Genomic DNA, 15,668 nt, shown 5'->3' on the forward strand with positions numbered 1-15,668 from the left:
AACATAACAATTATTTTAAGAATTATAGATACAGAACTCCTCTATGCACTCGCTATGTCCAATTTTAAAATAGCTTTTCGGTGAAAGCACATTTTGCAATATTCTAAGTAGATAGCCCGGCATCACAGGGCTAGCTATTTAGACACCCACCAAGTTTAGCCCTCACCAAAGTCAGATTTACTATAAGAAAAATGTTATTACCTTTGGTGTTCTTCGTCAGAATGCACTCCCAGGACTTCTACTTCAATAATAAATGTTGGTTTGGTTCAAAATAATCCATAGTTATGTTCAAATATCCTCTGTTTTGTTCGTGCGTTCAATACACTATCTGAATGGTAAAGAAGGGTGACGCGCACGACGCATTTCGTGACAAAAAAATTCTAAATATTCCATTACCGTACTTCGAAGCATGTCAACCGCTGTTTAAAATCAATTTTTATGCCATTTTTCTCGTAAAAAAGCGATAATATTCCAATCGGGAAAGCGTGTTTAGGTTCAAAGGGAGAGAAAATAAAAACATGGGGTCGACTCGTGCACGCGCCTCCGTCCCATTGTCCTCTGATAGAGCACTTACCAAAAGCGCTAATGTTTTTCAGCCAGTGGCTGGAATTACATCATTCAGCTTTTTCCCGCCTTCTGAGAGCCTATGTGAGCCGTAGGAAGTGTCACGTTACAGCAAAGATCCTCAGTTTTCAATAAACAGAGCCAAGAAGAACAAGAACTTGTCAGACAGGTCACTTCCTGTAAGGAATCTTCTCAGGTTTTTGCCTGCCATATGAGTTCTGTTATACTCACAGACACCATTCAAACAGTTTTAGAAACTTTAGGGTGTTTTCTATCCAAAGCCAATAATTATATGCATATTCTAGTTTCTGGGCAGTAGTAATAACCAGATTAAATCGGGTACGTTTTTTATCTGGCCGTGCAAATACTGCCCCCTACCCCCAACAGGTTAAAGAAAAATCCTCTGTGTTCTATTAGATAGACAGGTCTAAATCCACAATATGGCAGAGTTTGAAAAGTCATAACACATACGTTTTTTCAATAACAGGTTATGGTCAATAATTTCAAAGGTTGCATTACAGCTCTCACAATCTTCTTATTATCCATTTCTTTCAACCAATCGTCAGTAATTTGTGTCAGTGCAGTACATATGTGCCCTTCTCTATAAGCATGCTGAAAGAGAAATAGCATTGTATCTGGTCAAACAAATACATTATTTAAAGTTTGCTAAGAGTCGGCAGTAAACTGATTGGTCGGCTGTTAGAATCAAAGGATGCTTTACCATTCTCGGGTAGCGGAATGACTTTGGCTTCCCTCCAGGTCTGAGGATAGACATTTTTTTTCTAATTTTTCTCCAGATTGATTAAAGATGTGAAAAATAGCAGTGGTAATATAGTCTGCTACCATCCTCAGTAGCTTGCTATCTAAGTTGTCAATACCACACCGACTCTTAAATTACAAAATTCATTATTAGGTATTTTATGCATGAATATGATGACTCACAGTTTATTGTTGGCATTTCTTTCCTAAATTTGCCTACTTTGCCAATGAAATAGTAATTAAAGTAATTGTCAACAAAAGGTTTTGTGATAAATGAGCCATCTGATTCAATGAAAGATGGAGTTGAATTAGTCTTTCTACCCATCATTTCATTTAAACTATTCCAAAGATTTTTTCCATCATACTTTATAAAATGTATCTTGGCTTCATAATACTATTTCTTATTCCTTATTTTTTTTTTTTTAAGTCACGTAATTTCTCAATTTACATTAAGTTTGCCAATCAGATGTGCAGCCAGACTTTTTCACCATTCCTTTTGCCTTGTCCCTCTCAAGCTTTTCAATTCTTCATCAATCCACGGGGTCTTTACAGTTCTAACAGTCAGTTTCTTAATAGGTGCGTGCTTATTAATAACAGGAAGAAACAATTTCATAAATGCACCAAGTGCAGCGTCTGGATGCCCCTCATTACACACACAGCTTATCAGAGATAGACATAATTGGAGGGAAACAAAACGAACAGACAAAGAATGAAAAGAACGTTGTTCGGATAATAGTCAATAAAGCACTTGTGAGTGTCACTTGATGTATGTGATGATTTGTGTGTGATGTGGGACTGAAGCTTGGCCCTCTCACTTGGTCTGATATGCAAAGAAAGCAAATCTGAGCACGGGCCTAGGAAAGCTAAACGATTGTAGCGTGTCGTGTTCAATTCAAACTCACGTTCATTGTGAAGATTCAGATCATGAAGTACTAGCTTGTGAATATACACAGGTGGAGGAGCAATACGTAGAATTGCACACAGGCCCGTTTAAGCGGACGGGATCTACTTTAGGTGTTGCTAACTTGAATACCTTATCAATTACCGTAATTTCCGGACTATTGAGCGCACCTGAATATAAGCCGCACCCACTGAATAAAAAAAAAAAAGTATTATTTTGAACATAAATAAGCTGCACATGTCTATAAGCCGCAGGTGCCTACCGGTACATTGAAACAAATTAACTTTACACAGGCTTTAACGAAACACGGCTTGTAACAAAAATAAATAGGCTTTAACGAAACACGGCTTGTAACAAAAAATCAAAAATTTGCAGTAAACAGTAGCCTACCAAGAAAGTCATTGCTCCAGACCAAGCTCCCGTGCAGCAGCTCTATTTCCTTTTCCAACAGCCAGATCAATCGCCTTCAACTTGAAAGCTGCATCATATGCATTTCTCCGTGTCTTTGCCATGATGAGGGTGACAAAATGACTACCGTAATCAGAATGATGGGAAGTTTGAGCGCGCTTGATTTAATCTAAACAGTAAACAAAAAAGTTGTTTGACCTTAACCTGTTCGGCAATTTCATTGGTCTAATGAAAGCTTCATGCCGCCAAAAAACTGAGCACGTCACAGAATGTGTGTTTTATTAATTTTTTTAAATTTGAAAGCAGGAAAAATCCATATATTAGCCGCGTCATTGTTTAAGCCGCGAGGTTCAAAGCGTGGGAAAAAAGTAGCGGCTTATAGTCCGGAAATTACGGTATGCTTTTTCTCTCTCTCTTTCTCTCACACACAGACATACAGACAAACACACCCTCAAATACAACACAGATATATTGACCCCTACAAACACACACACAGGCACACACACATAGAGAGAAAATGCATCATCGTCCTTTAGTTGGCGAAGGCACAAGGTCTACATATTAAGACCCACAGCATGTTGATGGAGAAATCAAAAAAGTGCTTTAGTGTGGTTATAGGTTAACATCTATTCTATACATGCTTATAGGATTGGCTGTGAGGCTGTGCATTGTATGAAAACTGACTTACAGAGATGACAATATGTTTTACAGAGTGTTTTATAGCCTTGATTATGTGGGATACACACACACGCACGCACGCACGCACGCACGCACGCACGCACGCACGCACGCACACACACACACACACACACACACACACACACACACACACACACACACACACACACCCACACCCATATTGGACAGGAATACTTTGATTTGAAACAGTTCCCTTTTATTTCACCATATTCCGGGTCTCCTCAGTGTCTGAGTGACTGCAGGCTCTGTCCAGACACACTTATAACATCTGATCAAATTATTATAAACCACAGGCAAAAAAAAGAATGATATCCAGCTGAATAATCATACAAAACTCTAAAAACATGCTACACAACAAGTTCTGGACATTTATATGCGCTGGTTTTGAAAAACCCTCCTGGCTTTAACATTACGGCGCGGTGTCCCAAATGGCACCCTATCCCCTACACAGTGCACTACTTATGATCAGCGGCCTGTGGGTCCTGGTCAAAAGTTGTGCACTATATGGGGAATGCAGTAAAGGTGCCATTTAGGACTCACCCATGATGAACTATCTGAGTCCAGCCCTCTCATTCCTCATCAATCTACTCCTTCTTAGCGGCACTCACACACTGAAAGCGTCATTTATATTGGCCCCTTAGAAATGGCAAGCATTTCCTCAGTGGAAAGCATTAAAAAAATGCACAGAAACGCTCCTGAGTGGGAACAGGACTGACATTGAGCCTCCTCACTTCAACTCATGTTTAAGCAGCTGGAGCTGTCTCTCTCTCCCTCTCCCTTTTTCCTCATGTATACTCTCTCTCCCTCTTATCTCTCACTTACTCTCTCTCTCTCTCTCTCTCTCTCTCTCTCTCTCTCTCTCTCTCTCTCTCTCGCTCTCTCCCGTGCAGTTCAAATCACATCAAATGTTATTTGTCACATGCGCCGAATACAACAGGTGTAGTAGACCTTACAGTGAAATGCTGACTTACAAGCCCTTAACCGACAATGCTTTGAGAAGTAAACAAAAAAAATAAGTGTTAAGTAAAAAATAGATATGTTAAAAATAGCAAATGGTTAAAGAGCAGCAGGAGCGAGGCTATATAACGGTAGCGAGGCTATATACAGGGGGTACCGGTACAGAGTCAATGTGCGGGGGCACCGGTTAGTCGAGGTATTTGAAGTAATATGTACATGTACTGTATGTAGAGTTAAAGTGACTATGCATAGATAATAATCAGAGAGTAGCAGCAGAGTAAAAGAGGGAGTGGGGGGGTAGCCATTTGATTAGCTGTTCAGGAGTCTTCTGGCTTGAGGGTAGAAGCTGTTAAGAAGCCTTTTGGACCTAGACTTGGCGCTCCGGTACCGCTTGCCGTTGCTGGCCATATAGCCTTAAACCTGAGTCATATTCATTAGTGTAAAATGTAGCAAAATTAAAACTAGTGTTTCTTATTGGACAAGATCAGGTAGACCCTCCATGATTCAGTAAATGTTATTCCATTTGGTGCCTGAATACAACCCTGGTCCCATCAGAGGGAGCAACATTATGGTATTTTCCCACACAGTGCAAATATGTGGGCTGCATTCAGTAGGGCACAACGCTGTGGAACATTCAGATAGAAATATGTAGTGTAGAACAGATATGCCTCTCTGCCATGTAGAATAAGGAATCGTGTAAGCTCTATTCACTACATTTCTATCTGCACCCTGCGGAAAGCAATGCCGGTCTATCCCCCAACTCCACAGGAAGCGACTATATGGACTCTCCATATGCACACACACACACAAATGCACGCACACACACACACACACACTCTCTCTCGCTCTCTCTACACAGAGCGCTCTCTATTCCACCAGCTGTGTCCTCTCTCCAAAACACTGTGATTAATTTCAAACGGCCTACTCACTTCTTAATGGCTGACATGGAACGGGGCCTAACCACTGAGATAGCTAGATAGATAGGTAGGTAGGTAGGTAGGTTACGTTACGTTACGTTAGATTATTTAAACATTTTAGCCTCCACAAATCTGATAATATTTTCCCAGATTTTTCCTCCTGTCGGCCTGACAAAATCTGTGCTAGAAGTGTCTGTTAAATTCAGTCTACTGTACCACTCTTGGGTTTTTAATGTGTGCTGTTTTGTTTTTTATTGATAAACATTTGGGGCTGGGAAGGAACCTGTGCAGTTGAGGTTCATTGGCTTACATGTATCGAAGAGGTGTGCTCATATGAAAAAGGTGCATATTATCCGAGCTAGAGTTCCTCAGCTCGGCTCCCAGTTGAAACATTGTGTTAGTTGTGACAGATGGGGCGGACATGTTGGTTTTTGTGTAGCGCCATGGTACGTGGGCCAGGTGTCAGGGTCTTTTTGCTGTGTGCTACTGAAGGGAGGTTAGTCATAACGGGGAAGGCAATGAGCCGACACACACAGGAGTTCCTTTGACATGACGATGATCCACCAACATGCTCATTTCATCATCATCACATTTGAGTCATTTAGCAGACACTCTTATCCACAGCGACTTAACGTTTGTGAAGGTGGGACAACCAGCCATAGTAAGAACAAAGTACAGGACGACATGGTGTGTGTGTGTGTGTGTGTGTGTGTGTGTGTGTGTGTGTGTGTGTGTGTGTGAGTGTGTGTCTTTGTTTGTGTGAGAGAGAAAGAGTCAAGAGAGGGAGAGAAAGAAAGGTAGTTGGTCCCTGGTTTGGCTTGTAAATTCAACAGGTATGACACTTCATCCATAATCCTGATGGATGGTTAGTTAACAGGCAGAAAAGGCTGAAATTATTATTATTATTGTTAGCTATATTTGATGAATGTCTAGCATGTGTTATTGCACATGGCATAATAAATACATATATATGTATATGCATGTATATTATTGTCCTGTGACTGCACCTGGCATTGAAATATTCACCTTAGGGAATGTGTGGTGCACAGGTGTGTGTGTGTGTGTGTGTAACCCGTTGGAAATGGCTAGCTAGTTAGCGGTGCGCACTAGTAATATTTCAATTGACGACGACCTTGAAATCGTTGCTTCCCTTGTTCTGAGTAATAGGTAATGATGCTTCATGGGAAACAGTTCAGAGGGTCCCTGGGACAAGCCCAGGTCGGGGCAAGGAGAAGAACAGACAGAAGGAAGACCGTTACGTTGATGCTGTTAACCCAGATTACTCGGTTGGACTCTGCCCAGCTGCTGGGGTTGCTGCGGAGACGGAGGAGGTCAAAGGGGGAGGAGTGTGACCGGTGTGAAATGGCTAGCTAGTTAGAGGTGTACGCTAGTAGTGTTTCAATTGGTGAAGTCACTCACTCTGAGACCTTGAAGTATTTGGTTCCCTTGCTCTGTAAGGGCTGCAGCTGTTGTGGAGTGATAGATAGTGGATCTTCTTGGATGACTGTTGTCAATGTGTTCAGAGGGTCCCTGGTTGAGCCCAGGTTGGGCAAGGAGAGGGAGGGAAGCAATATTGTTGTGTGTGTGTGTGTGTGTGTGTGTGTGTGTGTGTGTGTGTGTGGGGTGTGTGTGTGTGTGTGTGTGTGGGGGGGGTGTGTGTGTGTGTGTGTGTGTGTGTGTGTGTGTGTGGGGGGGTGTGGGGGGGTGTGTGTGTGTGTGTGTGGGGGGGGGGTGTTGGTTGGGGGGGTGATTGAGTAGGTTGATTGTCCAACACCAATTGTGTGTGTACACTACCGGTCAAAAGTTTTAGAACACGTACTCATTCAAGGGTTTTTCTTTATTTTTACTATTTTCTACATTGTAGAATAATAGTGAGGACATCAACACTAGGAAATAACACATATGGAATCATGTAGTATCCAAAACAGTGTTAAACAAATCTAAATATATTTTAGATTTGAGATTCTTCAAATAGCCACTCTTTGCCTTGATGACAGCTTGGCACACTCTTGGCATTCTCTCAACCAGCTTCGACCATGAAGGCCTGATTCACACAGTCTCCTCTGAAAAGTTGATGTTGAGATGTGTCTAGTACTTGAACTCTGTGAAGCATTTCTTTGGGCTGGTAACACTAATGAACTTGTCCTCTGCAGCAGCGGTAACTCTGGGCCTTCCATTCCTGTGGCGGTCCTCATGATAGCACTTGATGGTTTTTGAGACTGCATTTGAAGAATCTTTCAAAGCTCTTGAAATGTTCCATATTGACAGACCTTCATGTCTTGAAGTGATGATGGACTGTCGTTTCTCTTTGCTTATTTGAGCTGTTCTTGCCATAATATGGACTTGGTCTTTTACCAAATAGGGCTATCTTCTGTATATCACCCCTACCTTGTCACATGATTCCATATGTGTTGTTTCATAGTTTTTATTTCTTCACTATTATTCTACAATGTAGAAAATAGTACAAATAAAGAAAAACCCTTCATTGAGTATGTGTTCTAAAACTTTTGACTGGTAGTGTATGTGTGTGTGTGTATGTGAGTGTGTGTATGTATGCAAGTGTTTAGGGGGACTGCTGACTGGAAAGCTGGAAAGCTGAAGGCTCAATCCCAATTCCGTCCCTTAGCCCTCCCTCTCCATTTTGCGAGAGCCCACGAGCCGCGTAGATTCGGAGTAGTGTTCCAATTAACTTTGAGCAAGGGGACTGACCACAGCACCCCTGAGGGGCCCCTGTGTTGAGGATCAGCATGGCGGATGTGTTGTTACCTACCCTTACCACCTGGGGGCAGCCTGTCAGGAAGTCCAGGATCCAGCTGCAGAGGGAGGTGTTTAGTCCCAGGGTTCTTAGCTTAGTGATGAGCTTTGAGGGCACTATGGTGTTGAACGCTGAGCTGTAGTCAATGAATAGCATTCTCACATAGGTGTTCCTTTTGTCCAGGTGGGAAAGGGCAGTGTGGAGTGCAATGGAGATTGCATCATCTGTGGATCTGTTGGGGTGGTTTGCAAATTGGAGTGGGTCTAGGGTTTGTGGGATGATGGTGTTGTAAGCCCTGCCACATCCGACAAGTGTCAGAGCTGGTGTAGTACGATTCGATCTTAGTCCTGTATTGACGCTTTTCCTGTTTGATGGTTCGTCGGAGGGCATAGTGTGATTTCTTATAAGCTTCCGGGTTAGAGTCCCGCTCCTTGAAAGCGGCAGCTCTAGCCTTTAGTTCAGAGTGGATGCTGCCTGTAATCCATGGTTTCTTGTTGGGGTATGTACGTACGGTCACTGTCGGGATGATATTATCATTGCACTTATTGATGAAGCCAATGACTGATGCGGTGTACTCCTCAATGCCATCGGAGGAATCCCGGAACCCCCTTCCTCTGAACACTTTTTTATTGATATAGTCAGGAGGATAGAATTATGGTCAGATTTGCCAAATCGAGAGTGAGGGAGAGCTTTGTATGCGTCTCTGTGTGTGGAGTATAGGTGGTCCAGAGTTATTTTTCCTCTGGTTGCACATTTAACATGCTGATAGAAATTTGGTAAAACGGATTTAGGTTTCCCTGCATTAAAGTCTCCAGTTACTAGGAGCACTGCCTCTGCGTGAGCATTTTCTTGTTTGCTTATGGCGGAATATGACTCATTCAATGTTGTCTTAGTGCCAGCCTCTGACTGTGGTGGTATGTAAACAGCTACGAAGAATACAGATGAAAACTCTCTAATGGTAGGTAGTGTGGTCTACAGCTTACGGCACATTGTTGTTCTGCTGTTCTCAGTTGTTGCTCATATGGTAGTAAGTATGTATTTGTCGCATGAGAAATATATGGAAAGCTACTACTGTCGCCAGTACAGGCATTGTGAAAAACACAAGGCTTGTGGTCAATGAATTGTGGTATCCATTTTCAGTTTCTGATGTGTGTGAGTGATGTAGTGATGTCCCATTCCCTAGGCCTTATTTAGCTCTCCGCTAGTTGCTCTGTTATGAGTGCCACTCTCCCACCATGGGACACTCAAAAATGAGGGCGGGGGGGGATTGGGATTGAGCCACACGTGCAGCCCCTTGGTTGATCTCTATGCAGCCTGGCGGTAACATCATTATCAGAGATTTGCTGTCTGTGTTTGATATCATTGGACGTTGTCCTAGTTTATTTACTTGTAACTGACTTGCCTTTTGTAACTACCCCTGAGGGGATAAATAACGTTTTATTGAATTGAAAGATGAATTTAGCATCAGAGCTAGTATGGCTAACTAGCCATTTAGCATCAGAACTAGCATGGCTAATTAACCATTTAGCTTCAGCGCTAGCCTACAATGCTAGACTGTTCCGCTAGTCTTTTCTGCTAGCCTTCTCTGCTAGCCAGTGCTAGCCTTTCTGTTGGTTACATTCCACTAGCTGTTGGAAATAATATATTTGAGCAGTGAGCAAACATGCATTTATCTTGTGTTTTTTTGCTTTGATGAGAATTTAACAATATTGGAAACAGAGCACTTTGAATTAAGAAAGGATAAGAGTGATAAAAGGGGGAGCGGGGAGAGTGGAAGAAGGGAGGGAGGAGAAGGAAAAATGGAAGAGAATACAAACGAAAGAGAGGAATCGGCCAGAGAGAAAATAGACTCACAAGTTAATTTTGGGAAAGTATTGGCGAAAACAAGGGAAGAGAGGAGTGTGAGAGAGCCGAGAAAGTGAGCGAAAAAAATGAAGAGAGGAAACAGTCGCCTTTGATATATGCAGACCTAGGCTTTGTACCTAATGGCACCTTATTCCCTACATAGTGCACTACTTTTGGCCAGAGCCCTATGGGCCCTAGTCATAGTCAAAAGTAGTGCACTTTGGGACAGATACTTAGTGTGTAGCAGAGGGGACAGACTTGGCTCCTGTACAGGACAGCTCCACTAGACTACAATAAAGGGCCTGATAGTATGCAGCTATTGTAAGGGCCACCCTGCACTCTCCATCCATGGCCTCAGGGCAAGACCCTACACGCATGCTTACACAAACACAAGCATGCATGCAGAAACGCATGCATCTTATACACACACACACACACACACACACAACCCCACACACAGCCCTGGGTCAGGCTCCTTTATATTGAAACTGGTAGTGGATGACGTCAATTCCCCCGGGCTTCATCCATCCTCAGGCTTCTATCATTACAGCAAGAGGTTCATAAAGGCTGCGTCCCTAATGGAATCCTATTCCCTACACAGTCCACAACTTTTGATAAGAGCCCCATGGGCCCTGGTCAAAAGTAGTGCACTACATAGGGAATAAGGTGCCGTTTGTAGATGGAACAGAGAGTCATCAAGTATATTCCACTCTTGGGGTTATTGTAGATACACTATTACTGTAGTTAGTGCGTCTGGATAAAGCTATTGATATTAGCCTGCAATTGAATAGCATACATACTGTATGTAATTAATAAAGGGAAAGGTATTACTCTTTACTTGGAAATACATTGTAGTCAAGTACCAGGATGAAAGCAGTGATGAATGCATGGGGATGCAGACCAACTGTAGGAAGCAAAGGTCAGGGCAACTCAAGTGGCACGATTCAGAGATGGGAGACCTTGTAGATGAATGGAATATAACAAATTGAAGATGATCATGAATACATTTATATCTCACTTATATGACAGCGATTTCGTCGACATTTCCACCCCCCCTTCTCCTTCTCCCTCCATCCTTCTAACCCCCACTCTCGCTCTCCGTCAGGTACCCCAGAGAGTTTGGAGGAGAAGGAGCGTCAGCTTTCGACCATGATTGGCCAGCTCATCAGCCTGCGGGAGCAGCTCCTGGCGGCCCACGACGAGCAGAAGAAGATGGCCGTCTCACAGATGGAGAAGCAGAGGCAGCAAATGGAGCTGGCCCGTCAGCAGCAGGACCAGGTGTGAGGGAGGGAGAGGGAGGGAGGGAGGGAGGGAGGGAGGGAGAGAGAGAGAGAGAGAGAGAGAGAGAGAGAGAGGGAGAGGGAGGGAGGGAGGGAGATTGTTTGGACAAGTACTTTATTCCCATCACCCCATTATGAGACAACATTCCATCACAAAAGAAAAGTGAGTGTGATTAATAGACAGATTTCTAAATTGGCCTGCTATTTAGCTGTTCAGACATGACGGGGTAATGACCTATATTGACGCCACTGAGAAGCCTTGCCTAAATGAATCTTGACACATGTTCGGATGAGCGACGTCCCTTAATGGACAGCCTGTAATTATATAAATACAAATATATATCAAATAACTTTTCAAAAATGGGGCAGCTGTTTTGTATTCTCGTTGAGTGAATATACACTCCGCTTTTGGATAATTGCAACTGTCTGTCACTGCCTAGGCTCCGCCCCTGGCGACAGGTAGCCAAGGAGGAGGCAGGCTTGTGTCAGTCAGGGTCGTAAACATGTCAATCTCACTGCTTCACTGTTGACTGATAGCGTCGCTTGAGCACGTGTTACTGACAGTGTTGATTTGGGTTATATAACCCGCTCGGTTCTCTCTTGTCTCCCAATATTTCCGTCTTTGTCAAATTGTTGGACTCGCCCAGTCTCAGCCCTTTCCCTCCTGTTGCTTCTCATGTTTCTCACTGAATTATCCCGTCTCTATCTTCTGTCACCTAATGTCAAAAATAAAGATTTGTTCAAGCTTAAATTCTCTTCTTTTCCGCCATCTCATCCCTTTTGTCTCGCTCTGTTCTTTCATGTCTCGTTCTTGTCTCACTCTGTTCTTTCATGTCTCGTTCTTGTCTCACTCTGTTCTTTCATGTCTCGTTCTTGTCTCACTCTGTTCTTTCATGTCTCGTTCTTGTCTCACTCTGTTCTTTCATGTCTCGTTCTTGTCTCACTCTGTTCTGTCTGTCTTGTGTGCCTAGTCTTGCTATGTTCAAACTCAAAACTCTCACCTTTTGCCTGTCACTCTGTATCTTCTCTTTTGTCCACTCCAACGCATCATTGACGTCTCATTATTGTCTAATTGTCTCGTCCTTGTCTCACTCTGCTCTGTCCCTGCTCCGTCTCCCCCACGTTCAAACTCAAAACCCGAGCTTTCAAAGGGATGTCTGCGTGTTATTCCCTCTCTTCTGTCGTTTGTCGACGCCTCACGTCTAATTTTCCTCACCCGTGTCTCATGTCTGCCTCACTCCTGCCCCTCCAGATTACGAGGCAGCAGCAGCAGCTCCTGCAGCAGCAGCATAAGATCAACGTTCTCCAGCAGCAGATACAGGTCAGTGGCCACTGCTTACTGTGGCCGCGCTCATTCTCCTCCACCTTAGTTATGTGTTCATACGCACACACACACGTATGCATACACACACACACACACACACACACACACACACACACACACACACACACACACACACACACACACACACACACACGATGGCCCCTGTAATTGACCTGTTTATGGGATCAATTGCTGGGTCATTGATCATGCCTAGCTACTTGCTACCCCCCCCCCCCACTCCATGTCTCTCTCCTCTTTCACTCTCACCTATATCCACCTCTTTTCTCCTTCATTCTCGTTCCTTTTGTCGTAACGCGTGACAGAGTTCTCGCTCATATTCCCTCTTCACCAGACTAGAACTTTTCCCACGGACCCGTCTTCGCCGCTGGCGCTGACTGGTTGCAGAGACACTGACCCAGACAGCGAGCCATAGGGGAGCTTCTTCCCTCTCACACACCCCAGTAAAGGCTCACCGTGGCTGGGGAAGGCAGTGAGCCAGGGCCCCTTGTGCTCTGCAGCTCTGGAGGTGTTCTGCTTTTAATAAACCACAGATCTGAGTTCATTAGGACCGGCTCTCTGGAGAGTCTGTGTGTGACAGTAAAACGACTAGTCTTTATGATCACATGGCCTCAATGTGTCCTTAGGCTACAGTTTGTTTTGGTGTTGTTGAGAGAAGTAACGTGTTGGCACGTCTGCTGCTGTTAAGAAGTGCAAACATAATCGGCAGACCTCGGTTCAAATGCTGTTTTGAAATCTTTCACACTTTGAAAGATTTGAGCATTCGCTTTAGTCTGGCTGGAGTGTGAAGTGGGTGGGGTTTTTACACTTTTCAGACTTTTCTATTGGTTCCATTGCAGCAGGCAAGCTCAGTCTAGCACAGATAGTAATTGAACCCATGTCTGGCATACAGTGCCTGTCAATGCATTGTAAATACTCTTAAACATGCTAAGTCCTTTGGAAAGAGCTAAGTAAGCTTTGGTTGCTGTGTACAATGAATGCCCTTGTGTGTCTTGAACAGTGATTAGGAATAATCAATTATGATGATTATTATTATTATTATTACTAGTTTCTGCCGATAGTGACTCTAGTGTAGTGTAATAGGGGATAACGAGTATAGGGGAATTACGTTCATTGACTTCTAACGCAATGCATTTCATACAAGCAGTGGCCGATGCTTCGTTAGGTAATAAAAGCTTATTCGGTTCCATGAAAATCACTGTGTAAAACGTGTCACTATTAGAAAGAACATTATTCTAATGGTAGGAGTAGGACCACTCCTATTCTATTCTCGAAGTAGCCTATATATGTATTATAATCTTAACTCCAGCTGTTGAACACAATGCCTTGAAATATGGATTCACTTTAGAGCCCGGCCACTGGGGTCCTGGCTGTTTATGCAGTGTTGAAAGTGTTTTGGCCTTAAACATACATGCAGCCCGTCTGCTTCTACTGATCGACTCCAGACCCGCTTCTTCTTCTAGGCTACTGGGGACCAATGCTCTAAAGGGACTGACCGAGGGCTACTGTTTGGGGTTCATACCCCGGGTCCGCGTCCCAAATGGCACCCTCTTCCCTATATAGTGCACGACATAGGGAGTGGGTTGCCGTTTGGGATGCGGTCCTACGCTGTGCTTCTGGGGGAGACGGCGTTTCACAGCATTTTGATGAGATCAACATGATCCTGTGTGTTAAACAATGTTCCCCCGGGTTCATGTCTGTACTTCCCAGATTGGAGTAAATGAAATGACCAAGTTCTAAATCCCTAGCATTTTGGAGGAATGGAAATGACCCAACTTTTCCCTTTTCGTGAATCCAAAAGTACAACCGCTTTATGCCGAAGTTGTTTTCCTTTTTCTGGTTGTAATGGAGATTTTACCAGTCTTGCGCTTTATTATGAGGGAGAGCCGAGTTCAAAGTGACACTGGTTTCCTGTAATGTGGTTTTTAAATGGCCTGTAGAAACAGCAGGGAACTTCCAAGGGTTAAAGGAAAGCTTCCGACAGCCTCATGGTGAAAGATTTGGTTACACACACACACACACACACACTCTGGGTGAGTGAGGGTGCCCCTTCCTTTGTTCGTCACGGTGGTTGACAGGCATGTGTCTTTGTTAAGTGAGCCCTTAATGTGTCTCATGTTATCTTCATTTCCGGAGGGCCACAGAGGCAGGCCCAGACCACAGAGGCAGGCCCAGACCACAGAGGCAGGCCCAGACCACAGAGGCAGGCCCAGACCACAGAGCCCGGGCGAAAGCTAACGGGCCTAATTAATGACTGCAAACCCACACTTCATTCTGTCCCCCTCAGTTCTTCAATTATCTCCTCTTGCTTTCATTTTTCCCCCCCTCTTTTTTTTAAACTCCTCATCCCTCCCTTGTTCTTCACCTCCTCTTGTCAGAAATGTATCTGCTCCTTGCCTTTGAGCGCTCCTCACCTCAGCTAATTCCTCTTCTCGACGTTAATGTTTTTCCCATTGGCTTCTTTTTAGATTCCTGATCAAGCCATTTTCCACTTTTTACCTCCACGCCTTCTCCTCCCGCGCGTCACGCTCACTTCACTTTTCAAATGTTTTCTTTCTTCACCTTTTTATGTTCTAAAATGTCTTGTTCAATAGCCAGTATAAGAATTGCTGGCGTGAGGTGAAGTCTGCACTGTTAGTCCACTGAAGTTGTGTTAAGACCTAATGGTACACACAAATGGCCAATAGATATCACCTCAGCAAGCAGTACTGGACATAATGGCTCGGAAAGCCAGTGGCCAACTGTAATGTCGAAACAAATTCAGCAACTATGGAAAATGACAGGAATTAAAGTGTGAGCCATCATGGTGATTGGCTGGCAAGGGATTTGTCTGGAGCTAATGTTGCTGGCAATGCGCACAGAGGATATTTACACTTGTTAGGGAAATGAGTAACACACATTTGTGAAACACCATTTCGGATTGGATAAATATGACTTCAGATATAAACTGCGCTTACAGCGGTGTTTCCCAGTCCTGATCCCGTGGAGCCGAAGGGGTGCTAACACACCTGATTGAAATGTGTAATCAAAGGCTTGATGATGATTTAAATCAACGTGCGCCTCTTTGGGCCCCCGGAAACCAGGAGTTGGAAACACTGACTTAGAATATGTTTTAAAAGCTGCTGATATGAATCTGTGGGTGTAAAGCATACAAACAGTAACTCTGCCTACCAGCCTAAACTAGACCCCCCAAAAAATGCAGACGGACAGGAATCTATCTCGCAGACACATATGCGCACTC

General features: G+C 43.8%; 1 protein-coding gene across 7 annotated transcripts in view; it reads left to right on the forward strand.

The window, feature by feature from the left end:
- Nucleotides 1-15,668, forward strand: part of LOC106561060 (transcription factor SOX-6) — a 146,934-nt gene that overhangs the window by 95,386 nt on the left and 35,880 nt on the right. For all 7 annotated transcript variants that reach the window (XM_014124667.2, XM_045688091.1, XM_045688092.1 and 4 more), the window contains 2 exons: nt 10,911-11,083; nt 12,338-12,406. In XM_014124667.2, the coding sequence (XP_013980142.2) occupies nt 10,911-11,083; nt 12,338-12,406 (242 nt within the window). The remainder of the gene's footprint in view (nt 1-10,910; nt 11,084-12,337; nt 12,407-15,668) is intronic.

Source organism: Salmo salar, chromosome ssa10, assembly GCF_905237065.1.
Source record: "Salmo salar chromosome ssa10, Ssal_v3.1, whole genome shotgun sequence".
In the NCBI taxonomy this organism is placed as follows: Eukaryota; Metazoa; Chordata; class Actinopteri; order Salmoniformes; family Salmonidae; genus Salmo; species Salmo salar.